Consider the following 21,035-nt stretch of genomic DNA (forward strand, 5'->3'; position numbering starts at 1 on the left):
TTGTTGTTTTTCTATTACTATTTTTATTATTATTGTTGTTGTTTTTTTACCCGCCCCGTTCAGTCTGGATCCTCAACGCATCTCCTCCTCTCCGTCCACCCCTCTCCTCCAGGTTGCCGGTGCGTGGATTCCCTCCCTCTCCCCTCCCCTCCTCCTCCTCCACCTCCTCCTCCTCCTCCTCCTCCTCCTCTCTTTCTCGCCCTCTTTAACATGGACGCGCCGCCGTCCGCTCCCACGGAAGGCTGCTTCTTGGCGCAGTGAGCCGCGGAACCGTCGCACCGTGCTGCTCGCCCCATGGACGCGGAGAAGCGCTGCCCGCACCCTCCTCCTCCGCCGCCCCCACGGGTGACCACCATGCCGTGATGCCGCCGTGCCGCTGCCCTGCTCGAGCATAACAAGAGGGGAGGGGGGGGAAAGGAAGGAAGGAGGAAGGAAAAAAAAAACAAACAACAAAAAGAAAAGAAAACAACAACAACAAGTAAACAACAACAATCGGGTGGAATATACCGATCCGCGGGGGGATAAATAGCGTGCACCATGCAGAGAAGGTGCAGCGCGTGGATCCCGGTGCTGCTCTTACACTGTGTGGGATATTCTCACGGGATGCCGCACGTCCTGAGATTCGGTAAGATGCTTGTTTTTCCTTTTCTTTTTGGTTTGTGTGTTGGTGTGTGTGTGTGTTTTTACTTCTTCCGAGCCGGATTGCAGCAAAGTTATAGCCCCGTGGGTTGTTTCCATCGCGCGTGTGTGGATGCCTGTTGTGCGACCCTTTAGCGACCCCCTCACCGCTATAAAGCGACCAGGTGCGTCGATGGTTACGGTGTACAAAACGCACCAAAAGTAAGAGTGCGTTGAGGAACTGTGGAAAATAACGAGAGGCGCGGAAAAACAAACAAAAAAAAACCTCCCGACTCCGCACTACGGTGCCAAGCGGATGGATGGTACTTTTTTTGAGTGCTGCAGTTTTGGATTGCTTTGCCACATAACCACAGCGGTACAGTGGTTTCAACGCGTGTCACCTGTTGCGACGAAGCCCGTGTGTTGAAATAATAACAAGCGGTTGGATCCGAGTTTCACCCGAAGAAAATCTCTCCCTCCTCCTCCTCCTCCTCTCCCTCCCTCTCTCCTCCTCTCCCCTCCCTCTCTCCCTCTCAACTTAAATATATAATGTTATTAATCTGCTATTTTAGGTGACGTACTTGTTTATAGAACCACAGGAGGATCTTTTTTACCCCTCTTTGATCCCGTAATAAAAGGGATTTCAAATTGCGTTAAATAAAAATAATAATAATAAAATAAAAAAGAATAATATCATAGAAAAATTGTGTGTATAAGCACACTCTGGCGTTTTGATCATATACTGTATATATTTTAAATTTTGTTTGTATTTAATAAAGCAGAGTAAAATCTACAGTTGACACTTCTCACACACACACACCACACAAGGAAGTACAAACACACACACACACACACACACACACACACACACACACACATACACGCACACACTCACAGGCCCACGTGCACACACACACACACACACACACACACACACACACACACACACACACACACTAGCGTGTGGCCCCTCTAATTCCTGGTGACGGTATGAAAATCAACATTAGTGACTGGGAGGAGGACGTTTCTTTTCCCACATTATTCCAAAATCCCTTTCCCAGAGCATGTGAAGTGCCCCCCCTGATGTTTCAAGATTCAAGATTCAAGATTCAAGAGGTTTATTCGTCACATACATATACATACTTTCATAGTTTGAAACAAGGATTGGGAACAATGTTAGGGAAACTAAGTTGCCATGGTTGGTCACATGACTAGAGGGTTGTTATTGGCACCTTAACGTGCACTGACATTGGCTAGCAGCGAAATTAAATCCGTACACGTATTTCTATATGCTTATAATATTTGAATATTTTAAATATATATTACAAATCATCCCCATGTTTTAATGTATTATTCATGTCGGGGTAGAACGCTTCATTGATACAGACAGGTTTCCTGTGGCCTCGCTCTTCGATCCTATATTAATGAACATGCTCTTATTCATTATTAAAACACTTTGTACCCTTTGTGAGCAGAATGACAAGGGCCATACTTTAAGAAGGAGAAGAAAAACTTTCAGCTGCAGCTATTTGTCTCAGAGTTCCTGTGGGTATGACCTTGTGGGATTAGCACCACGGCAGTGGGAGCCCGGAGCACCCCTTCTGTTCTGAGGATTTTGGGTTTGTCCATCGAGGGGAGTACAGTTTGTGGAAGGTGGCGTCCTGTGTTCGTTATCGGGCCAACGGTTGGGAAGCTGCGTGACAGCGTGAGAGCTGGCAGAGAGAGGAGGCCCAGAGGGTGGCGGGACGTAGCGGTGGATCTGCAGCAAATAATGAGTCTTCACCACATTCCTCTATCAGAACTATCATCTTTTTCAACTTTCATTTCTTTCTCTCACCGATCTGTCGAGGATTCATAGACGTATGTTCACAATGCTTTTAGTTTTGCGAGTTGTTTTGTAAACGCAACAAAAAGTCAACGGAGAACAGAATACACCTCAAAGGTCTTGATGAATGGCAGAACTTAACGTTCCTCAGTCAGTTGTTTCCGCGGAGCAGGAGTGATAGGTTGAATGAGATGTTTTCGGGCTACGGCTCCTCTGTCTCGGCATCTGCGTTAAGGTCAATGTCGGACGAGCAGACAAGCCGGAACGTGCGAGTCGGGCGGAGGAAAACCTCCCACTCACTGGCAGAACAACTTGTGCCGCGGTCTTAAGGAAAGCCGGCTGCCAATAACCCTGAAAGCCTGACATTATGCTGAGCGCACGCAGAACCTCGGACCCCGCCTGCTCCTCGCGAAATAACTTACAAATAAGGAGATTTGCCAGAAAGTAATGCAAGTTGGAAACAATGAGTGCCTAAGCGGATCATCGAGCAACGCGGAGCATTAGGTATGGAATCAGGGGGCGATAAGCAAAACATCCTTCACCCAGCGAGCTAATTTCCTCTGATTTCCTTTCTTTTTTTTTCTCCTGTGTGTTATCGGCTCAAGTTATAGTGAACCCGTCTCCGCCGGCAACGCAGGGAGGTGTCGGTGATTATGAAGATCACGTACGCACACTTGAAAGGTGGAAGTGAGCAAGCACCGCGTTTGTCTTTGTTCCATTCACGGCTTTATGGGCTGCCGGATGGTTTTGCATGAAATGAGGTGGGGCCGCGGAGCTACAAACGCAGCGCGGTAGGTGTCAAAACGACATGAATGGCAGAACGACACCATCTACAGTGTGCGCTCTGTGACCAGAGACTAACGTTGAGAAAAGCGTCTTTTCACATACCACCGCATTAGGTTATGATTAATTAGATTCCATTGATTAATCGAGGCATCGTATCGCCAATACTGCCGTGGTAGTGATATGTGATTAATTGTCACTGAATTCAAATCAATCTCCAAAACGTGAAATTAACAAAAAGTATTGAACTGGCATTTGGAACACCGATCAGTCATCACATCCCAGTTATACTGCACAGTCAATTCTGATATCTAATTCAGATCTTTTTTAAAGGTGAATGTGATGTTACTCGAACTTACGTGAAATCAATGGTATTATGTACTCCTTGGTTGCGAATGCGTATAACATAAATACAAATTCACCATTTCCGTCGAATGTCTTGGTGTTAATGCATACGGTACAGATTACCCAGAGCGGGTGGGGTGGCTGGAGTCCAGGCAGTCTATTCACCCCGTCCTAAACTGTGTTCGTCAGCCGTCCGACCTCTGACCCCCCTGCAAGCCGCGCACGGTCAAACCCCTGAAACCAGACGCCCGCGCCCGACGCCCCATCGCCCCATCGCCCCCCACGGTTCAATAATTGTTGAGAGGGACCCACGGGTCAAAGAACAAGCGACGCATATATTAGAACACGGACGTGTGTACGACGTGCGTGTCATTCATCATTTATGAATGTTATTTGGTATGTGTTTGACACAAGGCGGGCGGCACTCACTGGGATGAATACATCAGGCTGTGCTCAACAACCTTCTTTCCCCCCGCCATTTGTTTACTGATCACGCCCCTTCTCCACTTAAAGGGAGCCGGGGCTTTCATGTGGAGCATATGTTGCGAGTCAAGGTTACGGCAGCGGGGTGGATGGGGAGCTAGTAAGGAAGCCATCATATCAATTACATGCATGCTAACGTCTTGCTTGCTGAGCTGCGTTTGACCCCTATTAGGGGAAACTAATCTCATTTGACGGAGGCGTGTTGAGGGGAACGTGCGGCGAACACGAGGTAACGCTTTAAATAGAACAGAAATCCTGTCTTTCTGCGTTTCAGAGTTTCAAGGGATTGACAGAGGAGCTGGAGGGACTGCTGCTATGATGAAAACTTGCTGAAGGGGAATTCAATTCAATTCAACTTTATTTAAACATCTGATTAGTGAGGCAAAACGTTGCCTTTACACATCACTCGAAAACGAATGGAGAGAAGTCTTACACAGTGAACTTGCAGACTTTCGTTAACATCACTATTATCATTGATTTGTGTTTTGATATCACCGATATCCCTGTGTCAGGAATGTCTTCTGTCTTTCATTTGTCTATAAGAGGTAGAACACATGCGGCAAAAGCAAAACCAACACAGTGCCTGTGCACAGGCTGGTGCACACTTTGCGATCAGACGCACGGAGAGACCTCCCAACGCGTAACGCGCAACGGGGATTTGGCGATAAGACATGTAACTGGGAGACCATCTCGGGGGGGCCCCATTGGGGGAATCCCCGTGCGTCTGGTCGCAAAATCCCTGTTGCACATTAGGTATACCTCATTGGGGGTCTCTCCGTGCGTAACGCCAATCGCCGTCACGAGACCGCGCAGTTACCACCAGGTCTCTAGGGACGTTAATAACTTCACTCTAACAGTGTGGGGCTATTAGCACAGGGGCTTGTGAATTGGACGTTTTTTGCAACGAAGCTCATTTGCATAGAAAGGGGCCAATTTTGCACCCAAATGTATGAAGAATACCTCATTTAAATACACGCAAATAGCAGCGCACTGAGACGCTGTTTGCATGGCAGTGCAGTAAGCGGTGCATTTCACTTCGCTTTTATTTTTCTGTTATTTGGGTGGGTTTAACGGCTGCCAAAGCCAGGCAATCCTTTTGTGAATGTGTCCCTCTGTATGTGGAGTGGAAATCAGCGGTCCTTCCCCTCGAGTGGATTTTTATTCATTCTATTCCTCCAATATAAATGCAGTTCATATCATTTGCCATCAGGATCGGGAGTGCTTTGATCAACCGCTGGTAAAACAGAGTCTCCAGTCAAATATTGCATAGTAAAATTTGGTGTTAGAACAAGCCAATGCACACTATGCAACTATGATTGCATCGAGGTAAATTATTGGTACGAGCAAATTTGAGGCACAGGCAATGGCTGGTTTATGACATTGAGATGAGGGCATCAATAAAACCTTTATCTGTTGCCAAAGGAGCAACATTTAGCCAACACCATTGCCTTTAAATCACATGCCACAGGGTGATAAAGCGAAAGGAGGGTGGAGCCCTATCAAACCATGAAGTGGCCATTCCAATAGCTTTGTTTTACCCTAAAGGAATTCTCTCAATAAATAACTTAAGCCGCCGCAACATTGTGAGGCGGTAGAAGGTCAGACTGAAAGAACATGCGCACGCTGCATCGGCAAGCGCGCATGCTCATGCCCACACACACACACACACACACACACACACACACACACACACACACACACACACACACACATGCATTTGTGACGAATATTTGCTGGTTTGCCATTTAATGGTTCAACACACACAAATCAATTAAATAATACCCCTCTAAACTGCTGATCGCAATAAAAATAAAAATAAAAATTACAATAATAGTTGAAATCAAAATAAAATAGAAAAAAGTTACTTTTTATTTAAATTCTATATAATAATAATAATCATAATAATAATAATAATAATAATAATAATAATAATAATAATAATAATTATTATTATTACCTCTTATTTCCAGCAGTACATTTATATAGTAGGAAACTGTACTGAATAAAAATCCACTCATTATATGCATTATATTCAATTGAATTCACAAGCCACATAAAGAATGCATTGGCTTGTGCCCAGCTTGATTTCTGCTATCAAAATGGAGCTTCACAGAATGGGAACAATCGGTATATCATCCTTCAGTGAGTGCAACTCAACTATCTGATGTGCTGGTTGGAGTTCTTGTGCCCTTGGCCGCGCTGCACGGCAAGCCGGTTCTCTCCACTCAGTCACCCAGTTATGACTATTTGCTCATTAGTTGCTTCCTCCCTAGGCCACCTGTACTCTATTCCACACTACACACACACACACACGCATGCACGAACACACACACGCATACACACACATACACACACACACACACACACACACACACACACACACACACACACACACACACACACACACACACACACACATACACACACACACACACACGCACGCACACACATACAAGCTACTTGCCAAGTGCTAGAAAAATGAAGGTGTTAATAAGGTTGTTAATAGATAGTCAGCCGTCTCTCATGCTTTGTGATAACTGGATGTTCTACTTTGTACAGCATTTTACACTATTTCCCATTTTCATTTCATTCCATCAAGGTGGACATCCAAACCCCGAGACTCCACACAGGCACACAGTATTAAAATTGCTTTCACAAAGGGCGGAAAAAAAAACAACCCATAAATATTCCAGTTAATTGACTTTCTTTGCCTTAGTGCTGCCAGTCTGAATTATCTGCTTTCTTAAATTCAGTCGAGAAGTGATAGCTTTGTGAGTATTACACTGTATCCTGGCTAGCAGCCAACAGGCTCCCTGTAAATATATTTAAATCAGTGGTAAGCAGCTTAAAATATTCCTATTTCACTCACTCGTAGTTTTATAGATATTTGAAACTATCTCTGACGGGCAAATCGGTGAAATGGTTTAAATATCACATTATTTCAGATTTTCAGGAACCACATATTAAAAAAACCCACAAAAAGCAGAGAGAGCTGGAGAGCAGCGGTTCATTAAAACTCCCGTGCTCAGCGGAGTGTGTGCCCTTGTGATTTGGATGGATGTTACGATGCCCCGCTCTCCCGGCTGATGAGCGAGGGAGATTGCCATGTCCATAGCCGTCCTGTGACACGGACGCATGCCAAGACGTGTAATGATGCCTTCCACAGAATGGGTTAGGGTGAAAGCCACATTTCTTACCCCTTACAGCCACCTTAAGGTTTTATTATTAAGGTATATTAGGTATATTAAGGTATATTTGTTCTCGCTGTTAAGCCACATTAGTCTTCAGGTAGAAAGTGGTCTCTCTCCGGTGTCTCTCAGAGGTCCAATGGCTGTCTGACTGACTACATCGGAGGCAGAGGTGACTTAGCCGACTGCCATGGTGACGGTGCTGTTTTTTTTTTTTTCATCCCTTTCTAGGGACAGGGTGAGGACATGCCTCTGTGAAGAGCTATTACCTACAGTACAGCCCTCTAACCGTAATACGAGTCGGTAATACAGTATAACTTCTGAAGGCACAGTGTCCTCTGCTATGACCGCCGTGTACCTGTGCGCCCACTGTGTCTCTGTCCTGCTCTGTTATTATCTGCGACCAAACTCCTTACTGGTGCCATGATGTCGCAGGGGGATACTGTTATTTATGGCTGTCTGTGAGTAATGTCAGGCTTTCAGTCAGTCAGTCAGTCAGTAAGTACATCAGTCAGTCAGTCTGTCAGTAAGAATGTATGGAAACCAGCCACTAGGATTGCCAGTCTGCCTATCTGCCTGTCAGTTGTATGGCTTATGTCTTCTGTCTCACTGCCTTGAAGACAAGTGTATAGACCAGAGTCCATATAAATGGATGTAAAAGCCTCTCATTGAGAATGGCAGGGGTGCCTTTCCGAGTCAATAACTCATTTGGAAGGGGTTATGAATTAGAATGATCTTGCTGAAGGGAAGGTAGACTCTGTCCCGTATCCTGCCTCAAGCCTCTCAAGAAGCTGGAATAATAATCTGGTCGGAAAAAAAAAAAAAAAAAAAATCAATAGCAGAATGCAGAGCCACGGGCACGGACACCTGCGAGCGAAGCCATCCTGTGGCGCGCGCCCTATCTGTCACATCAGGTTGGAATTTCTGCTGAGGCACCGTAAATCCAAATCCTGAAATGTCATCTTGAAATCTCACGGTCGCTTTGATTGTGTTGTGTGTTGGGGATGACGGCTGCAATCTTCCAGGGGCCTGGATTATGTGTCAATAATGTCCCCAGTGCCAGGGATGTTCTTTCATTAGCTTGCATTAAGATTGAAGTGTCATCCATACGATGAGTGCCTCTGCTGCGGTTATCTACCACAGTCTTGGTATTATGTGCAGTGGTGCTTTGCATATGCGTGCTCATTCGGGAGGGACACGACCCCTACTGTATGCGTGTGTATGTTTTGCACAGTATGTACTCCAAGTTACACACTTGTTTTCTTAATTTCGTTTCTCATCTGTTCCACTTTCACGGAGTTGTTGACCACGATATGTCAACAGCGTTTTGCGCATGTATCCACGGTTTCTGCCGAGTGTACACAAAAGGACTTCGAGAGACCTCTTGTCTGAAGGGTCATTGAGAGCACGCTCCCGTCACCGGTAGTCCTTTGATTTGAGACAGTGAGAAACTCTTGTGATCAGGTTGGATTTACTGTACATTATCTTAAGTCTTGAGTCTCGGCACTTATAGTGTGTGCTAGAATACCAAGATGTGTGATCCCCTGCAGGGTTGCCGCGGTTACTGGTGTTACCGGTCTTAACACAGTTTTTGGGCATACACCAATTACATTACTTTCCCACAGTACAGTACTACTTTCTTTTAATATAAATAAAACAAATTAGTTCATTTTCGTGTATCAGCGCCTACATTCATTAAATAAAAAAACTGTAATTTGTAAAATACTTGTTGCGTGTTATCAATACTTTCTGAAGGGCATGGTGGGAGCAAGGGGGAGGTATGAAACAAGTGTGATGATATGTTGCTATGACGATGTGCAAAGAACAACATATATTATACTAAATTATTTCTAGCACTCTCTGGCACTTGCACGGGGCACGTCGCTTGTTGCTGAGGGGCCGGGCTGTGGGTGGGGGCCATCTGCCGTCGTCTGTCTGTGGTCTGCATGTGTGGTGGCCGGGGGCTGATCAGGGGCCTGCTGGGGGCGAAGAGAGGTACGCAATGACGCGGGCGGGCTGCTCTGGGCCTGTGGCTGGTTGCTGTGGGCTGGATGCCTCATGGTACGGGGCAGGGGAGGGTGCTGGGTCATGGTGGGGTCCGGGGTGGGGTCCGCATGGCTGCTGCCTGGCCCACTGCTCCCCTGCGTTGATCTGTTTGTGCTTCACCTATCTCTCCCAGTGCCAGAACTCACTACATACACCACACAATGGCAGGAGGGGTGCGAGTGACTCGGGTTTGACATGCTTGGTGAACTCGGGCCCCAACACCCCGTAATTTTTAACTGCATTTACCAACAGCACACATTGAGCACTGGGGTTTCTGGGTTGGCGGGGCGCTGGTTGGTTGGTGTGGGGGTGTGATTGGCCGGGGGGAGATTGGGTGGGGCCCCTGCCGGCTGTGTTCGGATCCAGGTGGCTTGCCCCTGGTGCCAGGTGGTTTCTGGCCTGCTGCGACCCGGCAGGGCGGCGGGGGGGCACTGCCAGGTGCTTTCCAGGGCCCCTTGGAGGCTGCTCGCCATTGTGGGTGTCGGCCATCCTCCCGCTGCGTGGCTTCTCTGTGGCAGGTGTCCCGGGCTCCACAGGTGGTGCAGGGGCCACATATCTGGCTGTCTGTGGGAGTTGGCAGGGCAGGTGGTTCTGGCGGAGTGTCGGTCTGTCGGCCTAGGACCTGGCTCCGGGCCTCTGGTCGGTGCCACCCGTGCCACTTCAGGAGTGCAGGGTCTTCCCGCGCTCTCTGTGACTGGTTTAAGCTCACATGCGCCATGTGTGGGTGTTCCTCCGCGGGCTCCCAGCTTTTCTGGTGGCCGGGGGGGGTCTTCTGTGGGTGCAGGGCATGGTGTTCTGATTTTTCTGGGGGTTGTGGAGTGTCTATACGGCTGCGGGGCCTTTTTCGCTGCTTGGAGTCACTACGATATAACTCCAAGCTCATACACCAGAACTACTTGGGTAGAGTCGTGTACATTCACCGGTGGACACATCACACACACACACACAGACACACAAACACACATACACACACACACACACACACACACACACACCCGCACACACACACACTAACACACACACACACACACACACACACCCACACACACACACACACACACACACACACACACACACACACACACACACACACACACACACACACACACACACATACCCTAACACCCTCCTGATCACATTATTCTTCTTTTCTCCCTCCTTTAATGCCATAGCTATACATGTTGTTGTCTGATGTTTCTATGTTTATGGATTTCCAGGTACATGTTGTTTGTTTGTATGTTTATTTGTCTCACCCGTGGTGATTCTCCCTCTCCTGGTGAAGTTGTGATGATGAGTTATTTAAAGACCAAAACATGGCAAGGGATTGTTCTCCCGAGAGGGGGACTGGTGGCGGTTTTGTGTAACGAAAATCTGTGCTCTTGTCATCCATGGGTCGTCCATCGGACAGAGCTGTTGCAGCAGTTCTTGATGATTAAAGAATGAATAAAGAGCGGTATTGGAAGGTTGAGAAGTTGAACTCCACTTGCAAATTAACTCTGTCCTCGATGCAATGGCATACAAATACTCTGTGTTGCTCTCCCTCATAAAAACAAAAAAAACACTAAATTATTTAGTGTCTGTTATTACATATTAGAAATTATACAAGTAATAACCTGGAGCTGCAACTCTGATGCAATCACCAGACAAACCGTGCCATGCGAGACCAGCACATCCAAATCCTCCATCTGCTTCCTTGCTACAACAACCGAACAGCCTCAATGCAATTAATAAATAGAAAAAACTATTTTTATAAAAATCCACAGTTTTTATTTAAGCCATTAAATACGATCGATATTCCAGAGTAAACGGTGTCTACCGGGTCCAGCACCCGGAGGTTTGCGCAGCAGACATGCGCAGTGGAGTCTACAGATACTGAGCGTCATTGACTTAAAAATGTCCCGTGTACCACGGTGTTGTCATGAGTCCATTAACAGGTGGGAAAAAACCTCACCGTGGCATCCTTAATCCCCTGTGATCACTTGTCCTCGCAAAATCCTATAACGTGTGCACTACTGGGATGGGGGAAAAGTATTTAAAAGTGTGATGCTGTTTTTCAAAATTTTTTTGAAAGTATTTTGGTCTATCCCTGCCATTACTCTGTTGTTACTGCTGTGACTCTAACCTCTCGGAAGTGGTGGGAGAGAGACGGAATGTGCAGAGAGCCTATTTTCAAAGTTTTAAAACAGCCTGACAAAATCACATGCTTGCTGAAAAAGCCAGTGTGGTTTTATTGAGAGATTTACATGCATTCCACCCCCCAAATCTATGAATGAGCTGAACATTTCCTCTTCACCCTTAATGGGTGACAGTGCATGACAACGGTTTCCTCAGTTGGTTGAAGGCTTGGCACCCTTAGCCCTTACTGAGGCGTCGTCCCTCTGCGTCGCATGGGTTTTAAAGGGGCGGAGGTTAAGAAGTCAACGCTTTGCTCTCCGGAGCCACTGCAGAGAAGCACAGAATTCATCAGTTTGCTGAGCGATATTGACAAAAAGGAATATCACAATATTTTTAAAAATACCAAAATATTGATGAATTGATTATATTTTTTTGGGGTGACTGCTCGTGGTTTCATATGATCTGTACACACGAGAAACATTTGAGAATCATTACTAATGTGGATAATATAACCAAGAATGTAGATTCATCGATTCATTGAACAGTCGGAACAGTCTATGATCAAATATCGTATTACCTTACTGAAAAGCAGGCTTAAAGACAACATTTAATCTCATATCACAATATCAATATTATGTCGGTATATTCAATTCCACAAAGGCAAAACATGGCAATTTTCATCTATTGCTTCATTGATAAAAAGTCAATGAAGTCAAAGAGAGTCTCCTGTCTTTAGACAGAGAGAGAGAGAGAGAGAGAGGAGTCAAGTTCTATCGGCATCGGGGGAAAATAGACTTCATTCCCAGATGCTCTCCCACATAAGGAAACTTCTCGCACACTGCTGCGTGGGGAATAAAGATACTCTTTAGGCGTTTCCTGGAAATGCTGCAACATCACAAAGCGCAGGATCAGTGGAATGTGGGTGGGTATTTTATCTGTACGTCTGGAGGCTGCGCGTGTGCGCTATCATGCCATCTTATCTTTCTCTCTTTGAATACTTTGTGTGTGGGATTTGGTTTGGTACGTGTTTGTATTTTTTTTCCCTTCCCGTCAGACCGTTGTTTCGAGAGTTCCCCTCCGCTGGGGTGCATTTCCCCAGATCTGCGTCCTTTGTAATCCTGGAGGGGGGGCGTGGAGAACACATGCCACCAAAATGCTCCCATCAGCTCACTTTGAACCCTTATTTCCCACCATGGCATCGATTTGAACAAAGCTTTATGATGTTGCTGTGCGTGAGTGTGTTTCTCAAAGTAACCGCGTGTGCATGTATGTTTGTGTGAGTAAGTTTGCCGGTGTGTGAGCATGCGTGTGTGTGTGTGTGTGTGTGTGTGTGTGTATGTGCGTGCGTGCGTGCGTGTGTGTGTGTGTGTGTGTGTGTGTGTGTGGGTCGTGGTACAGTGGGAGAGGAAGCACTTTGATTTCCCGTGATGTCTTGGTCAGCATTCATCAATTTCAGATGGTGATCTCCACTTGAGGGAGTGCTGAAATAGAGGGATGAGGGACTGGGAAAAAAGACAGGAAAAAAAGAGTGTGAGGGCGTGTATTTGTGTGAGAGCGAGAGAGATGATGAGATGACAAAAAAAAAAAAAAAAAGATTAAAACAGTAAGACCCTTTGGGAGCGCGATGAGTAAATAAATAAAGGCTGTTTCCTCTGAATTAAACATGATGGTAAATGGCAGAGGGGGATTGGGACCTCACGCTCACTTCCTCAGCCAGTCAAAACTGTGCAGCGCCAAAACCTCTTGAGCAAGCTGGTACACTGGCAAGTCTACCACTGCGCTTGCCAATGACATTATTTCAGTAGACATAGTCGATTTCATTGTATTCCTAAACAAACCCAATCCAAAAAGTCATTATAGTCACGCTCATCAAAGACCATGGGAAAGAGGCCACAAAATTTGCCATTTCTGCCTTGAATGGGTGTGGTATCCGAAAAGGGAATGCAGGACGGACAAGTAGTGATTGTTTTCAGGCTGTCTAATCCCAAATAGTCGAGTATGCTACTGTATCTACTTCGACGTACAAGGGTCACATTTTTGAACAATGAATAATTCAAAAGGGCAGCTGACAATTCATGGCATCTGGAAAGCAAGGAGACCTTTGTGAACTTGGTAGTTCTACCACTGGATCTCCCGTACAGGGTCTTTCTTTCTATCTCACTCCAAAATCATTGGCATTTTTTTCCCACCTACTTGCTGCTGTTCACGCAATGGTAAAAAAAAACATGGCATCCAAATTGCTCATCATTTAGGTGTCTGAACACAAAGACATGTTTGACAAGCAGGACAGAGAGTGTAAATACACAAATGTGAAAGAAGAGGCAGAAACATATGGCAGAAAATAAATGACAAGTTGGGGAATATGGGTGTGCTTCCGCCAACTGGAGACACAGGGAAGGAGAGGGAGTGACGATGTGGATTCGAGCGGCCGAACAGGGTTGCTTGGCTCCCTCCTCATGATAGGGGACAAATTCAGAATCTCCTCCACATTGAAAGAAGCTCCCTTGGTGCCCTCACCAGAGGACATACAGGTTACTTAGTGCCTGGTTCACTGCCCAAGGGTCTTCTCCGATGGGGTGCAGAACCAGAGCAGGGTGTGGTGAGAGGATGATATCGCTCCACAGGCACAGGGAATGGCTGGGGATCTCCCAGCTGGAGATGGAGCAAGTGGCTGGGGAATGGGATGCCCAGGTGCTCTGCTTGCCCTGTTGCCCCCTGTCTTGGATAAGCAGTTTAGAATATTGTGGTGTGGGGATTGTGTGGTTTGAGCAGCCACCTGACCTGGATCTAGATAACTGGGACCCAGGATCAGAGTGGCTGCAAACCTGTTGCTCATTGGTTGGTCTAACAAGTAACAGGTAAAACCCTCGTCCCCACACACACTCAGGAGAGGAGCCCTTGTCATGACACATCTCCATCTGCTCCTGGGCTTATTCCATCCAGCCCACTCTCCACAATAAACTCAAAAACTTTGTCTACAACCCTGTCGTCTGTGTCCCTCTGGCGGAGGTCCCTAAAAAAGCGTCACTTGGGTGGCGTGCGGTAGGCGAAACTGTGACACTGGCGTCTGAACAGGGCTCTCTGGCACTGGGAAGGGACACAGCAGCAACCCTCTCCCGACTGGCAGCAGCAGCATCCATGGTGTCTGGCGGAGAACCGGGGGAGAAGCAGCCGCAGCAACCACCACAGGTAAGCGCTGGCAGCTATTTACTCTGCCCAGCAGCCACTGCCGGGACTATCCAGCAGCCGAGCAGCCAGGCCACTCCTCCAAGCAGCCCCTACAACAGTCACGCCTTCACTAGCCAGCACAGCAGCCCGAGGCCCCATGCTCCGGAAGGGAGGAGGGGGCAGTCTGTCGTCGCCCTGGGGGAAGGAAGCCAGTGGGCCATGCTGTTCCAGGGAACTAGGTCCCCTGGAAGGGGACCAGTTTATTTTTTTTGGACATTTGTTGGTTTAAGGTATGGTAACTCTGTTTTAGAGTCCGGCGTTTTATTATTTAAGGTGTAGGAACCCTGCATCAGAGTCTATATTTCAGGCTTTTTTTTTCTTTTTGGTTCTCTGCTTGATGCTGGAGGGGCTTGTGTTGGGGCGTAGGCTTCCTTCAGATATTCTCCCTGGCCTCAGTTTGGTGTCGGGGGTATGTGGTGTGGGGATGGTGTGGTTTGAGCAGCCACACCTGACCTGGATCTAGATAATTGGGATCCAGGATGAGAGTGGCTGCATATCTGCTGCTCATTCGTTGGTCTATCCAGCAACAGGTAAAACCCCCATCCCCACACACACTCAGGAGAGGGGCCCTTGTCATGACACGTGTCCATCTGCTCCTGGGCTTATTCCATTCAGCCCACTCTCTACAATAAATTGGTGTGTCTACAACCCCATCGTCTGTGTCTCTGTGCCGGAGGTCCCTGAAAACACCACTTGGATGGCGTGTGGTAGGCAAAACTGCCACAAATATGGACATAGATGGATACATATCGTGTAACTGCCTGGAAGACATGAACAAGATATGTCTCCCTACAAGCATTTACACAGCAAAAAGAATGTATGTAGAAGAAGGAACAAAAGAGCTTGAATCTTTGAATGAGTCTTTGCTTTGAATCGTGGGACAATTGTTTGAGATCAAGTTACTTCATGGAGAATTACCTTTACCTTTAAAATAGCTTTTCGGAGAGCACCAACGTGTTTTCAAGAAGAACTCCCCAGAATTAGCCTTCTTCTCTTTATTATGTATATAGTTAGAAGTGAACAGTGTTTTGTAAGCTGTGTTGCAGTCACACACGTACCCGTACTGTAAGCAGAGTCAGCTCCTATTCCCCTCAGCGGTGGCTCCAGGGTCCTATGTGTGTGGGTGTTCAGGCAATGACTTTACGTACAGAAACCCCTGCTCCACTTTTGCATAAGCATCACTTCAAAGACTTCTCAAATCCCCTCCTCCCATCCACCCTGCATCCGTAATAAATTCCTAAGAGCATTTTTCAGGGGCCATGACAGGAAATGGTGTAGTGGAAGTATGTTACAACACCCCTAGGTTTAGAGCCACAGTTGCACTATTCTTCACACACAGTTGGGCTTCCAGCTATAGGTGTTGCTTGTCTTGACTGATTGCCAGGTATACTGTAAGCAAACGGCTGTACACTAAAACCAGGCTTAATAGACTGGCTCAAAGGACCAGGGCATGGGATAATGCATTGCATTCCAAAAGGAAGTCATGTTTACCCTAGATTTTGTAAACCGCAACATGCATTCAGTGACATGACAAGTCCCGAGGGCTGCACAACAGTAGCCCGAAACATAGGAAGAAGAGGTCTAATTTTGTGAACAAGTGGGGATTTTTCCCAGTGGGCGATGCAATTATCCTAATTGAAAATGCTGGACATGGATTGAACTGGCAGCCTAATTAATGATCTCTTTTACAAGCGTGCACAAAACAAATATCAACCCTTTGTTCAATAATGCTTGCAGACACTGGAAAGGCTACACTCAACATGGCATGGTACATCTCCATCTTTAGTTTTCCTTCTGTTTGCACCCTGTGTGTACTGTATCTCGGTGTGTTTGAGTGTGTGCGGTACTCCACACACTGCGGTTTCCAGCTGGTTTGTTTGTATATTTTCGCACCCAATTGTCATGCCAGGGCTGTGGTGAGAGCGTTTACTCACATGCGTGACTAAGCTCATTGGCACAATGCGGCATGGCTCTGTGTCCTTTCGCTCCCGTGTCTGTGGTGTGTACGTGTGTGTATATACAGCAGTTATCTGTGTTATAATCCCTATGCCCACCATTTCTCACAAAACACAAACTTCAGCCAAACGTACAGGTTCTGCTGTAGGTAGACAACCGTGGGGGTGCCTGTAAAAAGGTGGCCAAAAAACAAAAAAATGGGCTAAAAAAGTTCATGACTGTAAAAGGATGCTGACCCCATAACCCTGTCTCCCCCAGCTCATCTTTTGGATGAACCAGACGGTGTAGTAACACAGGTCGCTACACATGGGATCCTGACTTATTCGTCAGAAACACAGAAGACAATTGGACTCTTAAATAATTCAGCTTGGGCTTGTAAGGATGGAGGGACTCTCTCGTATCTTGCTCCCTCTGCTCTTATTTTTCTCCCAAGTTACTACCGAGCGCTGTTAAAAAAAAATAAAAAAAAGGAGCTGAGTGACGATTATAGAGCTGAAGTGGTGATAGGCAGTATCACACGGTGCTTGTGCAGCATAATAAAGCAGTCTGTAGATGACCTAGAGATTTCTCTATGTGTCTCTGCCGAGAATACGCTCTCTCATTAAGAGGTGAAAATAGGCTCTGTAAATCCGCGGGGAGAGAGGTGAGTGTTGGCAGACATCGTGCCGTTGGAGGGTGAGACGGCCCCGCCTCACAGCCCAGAAAAATGACTCACCAGTAAAGAGGGGAAAGACGTCTGCCTACAGTGCGGTACAACAGACTGCCACTCTATGAGTAAATACAATCGCTTTAAACAGGCCTTTGTGTTTTCCGACACCTCGCCACAGTTTGCTTAACCCGCCCGAACGACGCAATCGCCAACGTGAGAAGAAACACAAATGAGACCCCGTGGAAAAAGTTAATTTTGGCTATCAAAATAGAGTTCCCTATTTATTCTCTCTCCCCTCTCTCGGTTTAACTACACCTCCTTAATTCTTGCTGCTGCAAGAGACAAATGGTCCTCGGGGGAGAAGGGCTAAAAAAAGAAAACAGACGTTTTGCCCCCACCCACCCTTCTCCTAGTCTTTAAATAGGCTGTTTTTTTTGTTTTTTTTCAAGTGGAGTGAGCAGGAGTTCACCTTGATGTCGTCCGTCCGATACCAGCAGGGCTGGAGCAGGGCAGGCAGCCGCAGGGAGGAAGGGGGAGAAAGCGGGGCGGGGTGGGTTCATTTGGCCATGTAGGTGGGCCTGAAAAGGTGGAACCACTGGGCTAATGGGTGACAAGATGAAACGCTGCGTGCCGAAAAATAAGGAGAAGGGAGCCCGACGGCCCTCCGCAACTCCTCTTATCGCTCTGGGCCGGCGGCGGAGAGGCGGCGGCCATCTGCGTTACTGACTGAGCAAACACGCCCGGTGTCAGTCTATCAGGAATGAGCAGTGCGGGTGAACGGATCTGTTTGTCGCAGCTCAGATAGCTCCGTCCAATCTGAGGCGGGGTATTGTGTTGTGATGTTAAGCCTCGCCACGGATGAGTGCCCATGTGTAACTGGCGGAGCACATCTTTTGACTTGATTTGACATCCCTCCTCTTGCGCTGTTTTTCATTCGCCATCGCTGTCCTCGCACCTCCCCGCGTGTATTTTATTTTTTTATTTTTTTGTCCTCACTCTGTCCCCTCGATATCTCTCCCTCCCCCTTCTCTTTGATCCCCCCTCGGACGTTGTTCAGCCCCCCACTTCCTGTTTGGACAAACGCTTGACCGGAGAGCCGGGCCGGCCCAGACGATCGATAGCGCCTGTGGCCAAATCAAATTACTTGTGCTTGATTTGTAAGCCGGGGACAAAGAAGAAGAAAATATGAAACAATGTGCTGCCGCTGTCTCGGAAGCTGAAGGACATTCAGCTCCTGCTGCTGCTGCTGCTGCTGCTGCTGCCGCTGCGGTGTGCAGTGTAGCTGTGTAGATTATGGCTCCTTGTGTCTCTGCTCGCCGCAGAATATGAACCGATACTAAACCTACGCTCCGTTGAGGGTTCCATTTGAATCAAACCATCAATCAATCAGCACTTCTGCTCCTTTTCAGAGATGGTTCCTGAGCTTTTCCCCACAAAAAAAAAAGATCCCTACCTCCAGTCACCCTGACCCCCCATCCACCCACTCACGGCGTCCGGGGGTCTGACACCATCAGAGGTTTGTCAGCCCCTGGATCCCAAGCCATTCATTCCTCTATTCTTAATGAAGTCACGCCCAGCAGTCTGCTTATCCCCCATCCCCTACAGACCCTCTGGCGGTTTTTGCGGTGGAAGGAATGAGCTAGCCTGGCACCGACAGTGTTAGCGGGACATTCTCTCTCTTCTACCTGTCCGCTCAGCAGATAATTTTGCATCGCACGGCAGGGTCGCTCAGTTTCTATTCACCCTACTCAGGCCTTTCTGCGTGCGGTCTTTATGTTCTCTCCATGTTCGTGTGGGGTTTTTTCTCTTGCTGCTCCGGTTTTCCTCCCACCCTGAAATAACGTGTACATTAGATTCACATTCCTGCAGGTGTCCTTGACCAAGGCGATGGCTCTACAGCTGGAGCTGGTCCCCAGGCGCTGTGCTACGGCTGCACACTACTTCTAAACAGTTAGGATGGGTCAAATGCAGAGGACAAATTTCCCCACTGGGATCACCCCAGTGATTCTTCTTCTTTTTCTTCCGAAAGCTGGCTTTGACAAGGAGGGTGCATAATGTGCGCGGCACTTAAAATTTGTACAGATCAGATGAGACGATCGGCTCGTCGCGTGCTTGGGTTGCGGGGCGCGACGCGCGATATGTTTGATGTTTGGGGGAGGAGGGAACGGCGATTGGTGGCGACCGATTCTCGCCAGGAAGAACAGGAAGGATGTCGACATCACTGAACTCGTCGTTAGTGCCGTCAGACTCTGGCACGCTAGGCTTCCCATCGGGCGTCGCCGGGTGTTTCCCACTCTGCTTTGGTCGTCTTTCACCATGCCGTACTACAAACCTTTAAGGTAAAGAGACTGATTGTCAAGCCATTGTCTTCAGAATGCCGCACATCGGTCACACTGGTGCAAATCAAACTGACGCTGTGAATTCTAAGGGGGCCTTAGGAAAGTGTTGCGAGTGTATGTGCTCTGTGCGTCTGTGTGGCCGAATCGTTGACTCCTTAAAGGTAAAAGTCCACAATTAAACGTATTGAACGGCTCGATGCACAGCTGGTTAACGCTGCCCGTGGCTAATGCAATCTCAGCAAAGAAGTAGCGGCACTGGCAGGAGTGAAAGTGGAAAGTATGTATGTAAATGACACATATCTCCACCCTCGCTGAGGTAGGAGCAGCTAGAGCAGGCTCCATGGTTGTAAGGGCATAATGCAGAATTACTCAGGGCTTTGTCTCTACACCACAAATTAAGGAGCAATCCCGAACAGATTTCAGCTATATTATTGAGTCACAGCAGGACACCGTACTCAAAGCTCGAGTCGGTTTCTAATTTTCACTGCACCACACTTCTACACCGTGGGGACGATGCGACGTGCTGTCCCACGATACGTACATTAACCATGCAACATTTTCCGCCGTGGAGGGCCGTTTTTTTGGTTTGGCTGGGATTCATCAGGTGTAATGGGGGTTTTCGGGGCACAAAATGTCCCCTGCAGCTTTGTAATACTCCCTATTCTGTTCTCCTCCCATTAGGGCTAAATATGGATGATGAGCAGCTCTTCCCCGGAGAGAGAGAGAGAGAGAGAGAGAGAGAGAGAGAGAGAGGGAGGAAAAGAGACCTACAAAAGGAGAGAGGTGAAGACATTCAGACGGAGACAGAAAGTCCACCCCCGTGTTAATCTGTAGGGACGCAACTGCAGGTGTTTGCCGAACCGCTTTTTGTCCGGCTGTCGGGCTCCAGAATCCTGCTAATTGTGTTTTGGGGTTTTTTTTCCTCCGAAATAACACAATCCAGGGTTCATCTCCCAAGGGTCTTTTGCCCCACTTTCATACCTGGTGTTGCATTCTCTCGAGTCGTTTCTCTCCTCTCTCTCTCTCTCTCCCTCTCACTTCTTCCGTCACTGACTGGGGCAGTTTAAATGCCCTCACTACATCAGTCTAATTTTGACCCACGATTCAGACACAAAGCTGAACTCGCTCCCTCCCTCTTGCCTCTCTCACTTCTCTCCATAATGGATGCCGGAAAGCGTTAAGCCTGACCTCTGGCCCTCTGACTGAGACTGAGATAATGTCTGCTCGCTCTTGGGGAAAGCAGGCCGTATAGTGCGAAAGAACGAAAGAAAGAAAGAAATAAACAAATTGAAATGCGTGAAAAAGAGGAAATCTAAGAAAGAGAGACAGAAAAAAAGCAGGCGGGGAGGGAAAAGAGCGTCTCGGCAATTTTGCTCCTGCTAACTGCTGCGGGAATTGAGAGATAAAGTCTGTTTCAAATGCTGTAGCCATGCCTGTCTGTAATCCAGACACAGAGAGAG

At 47.4% G+C, this 21,035-nt stretch overlaps 1 protein-coding gene across 2 annotated transcripts in view; it reads left to right on the forward strand.

Moving 5' to 3' along the window:
- Positions 1-517: 517 nt before the first annotated feature.
- Positions 518-21,035, forward strand: part of grik2 (glutamate receptor, ionotropic, kainate 2) — a gene marked incomplete at its 3' end in the record, with an annotated part of 152,430 nt that continues 131,912 nt past the window's right edge. For both annotated transcript variants that reach the window (XM_080005174.1, XM_080005175.1), the window contains exon 1: positions 518-625. In XM_080005174.1, the coding sequence (XP_079861300.1) occupies positions 538-625 (88 nt within the window). In that variant the 5' untranslated portion in view covers positions 518-537. The remainder of the gene's footprint in view (positions 626-21,035) is intronic.

Source organism: Zeus faber, assembly GCF_960531495.2.
Source record: "Zeus faber genome assembly, chromosome: 8".
Taxonomy (NCBI): domain Eukaryota; kingdom Metazoa; phylum Chordata; class Actinopteri; order Zeiformes; family Zeidae; genus Zeus; species Zeus faber.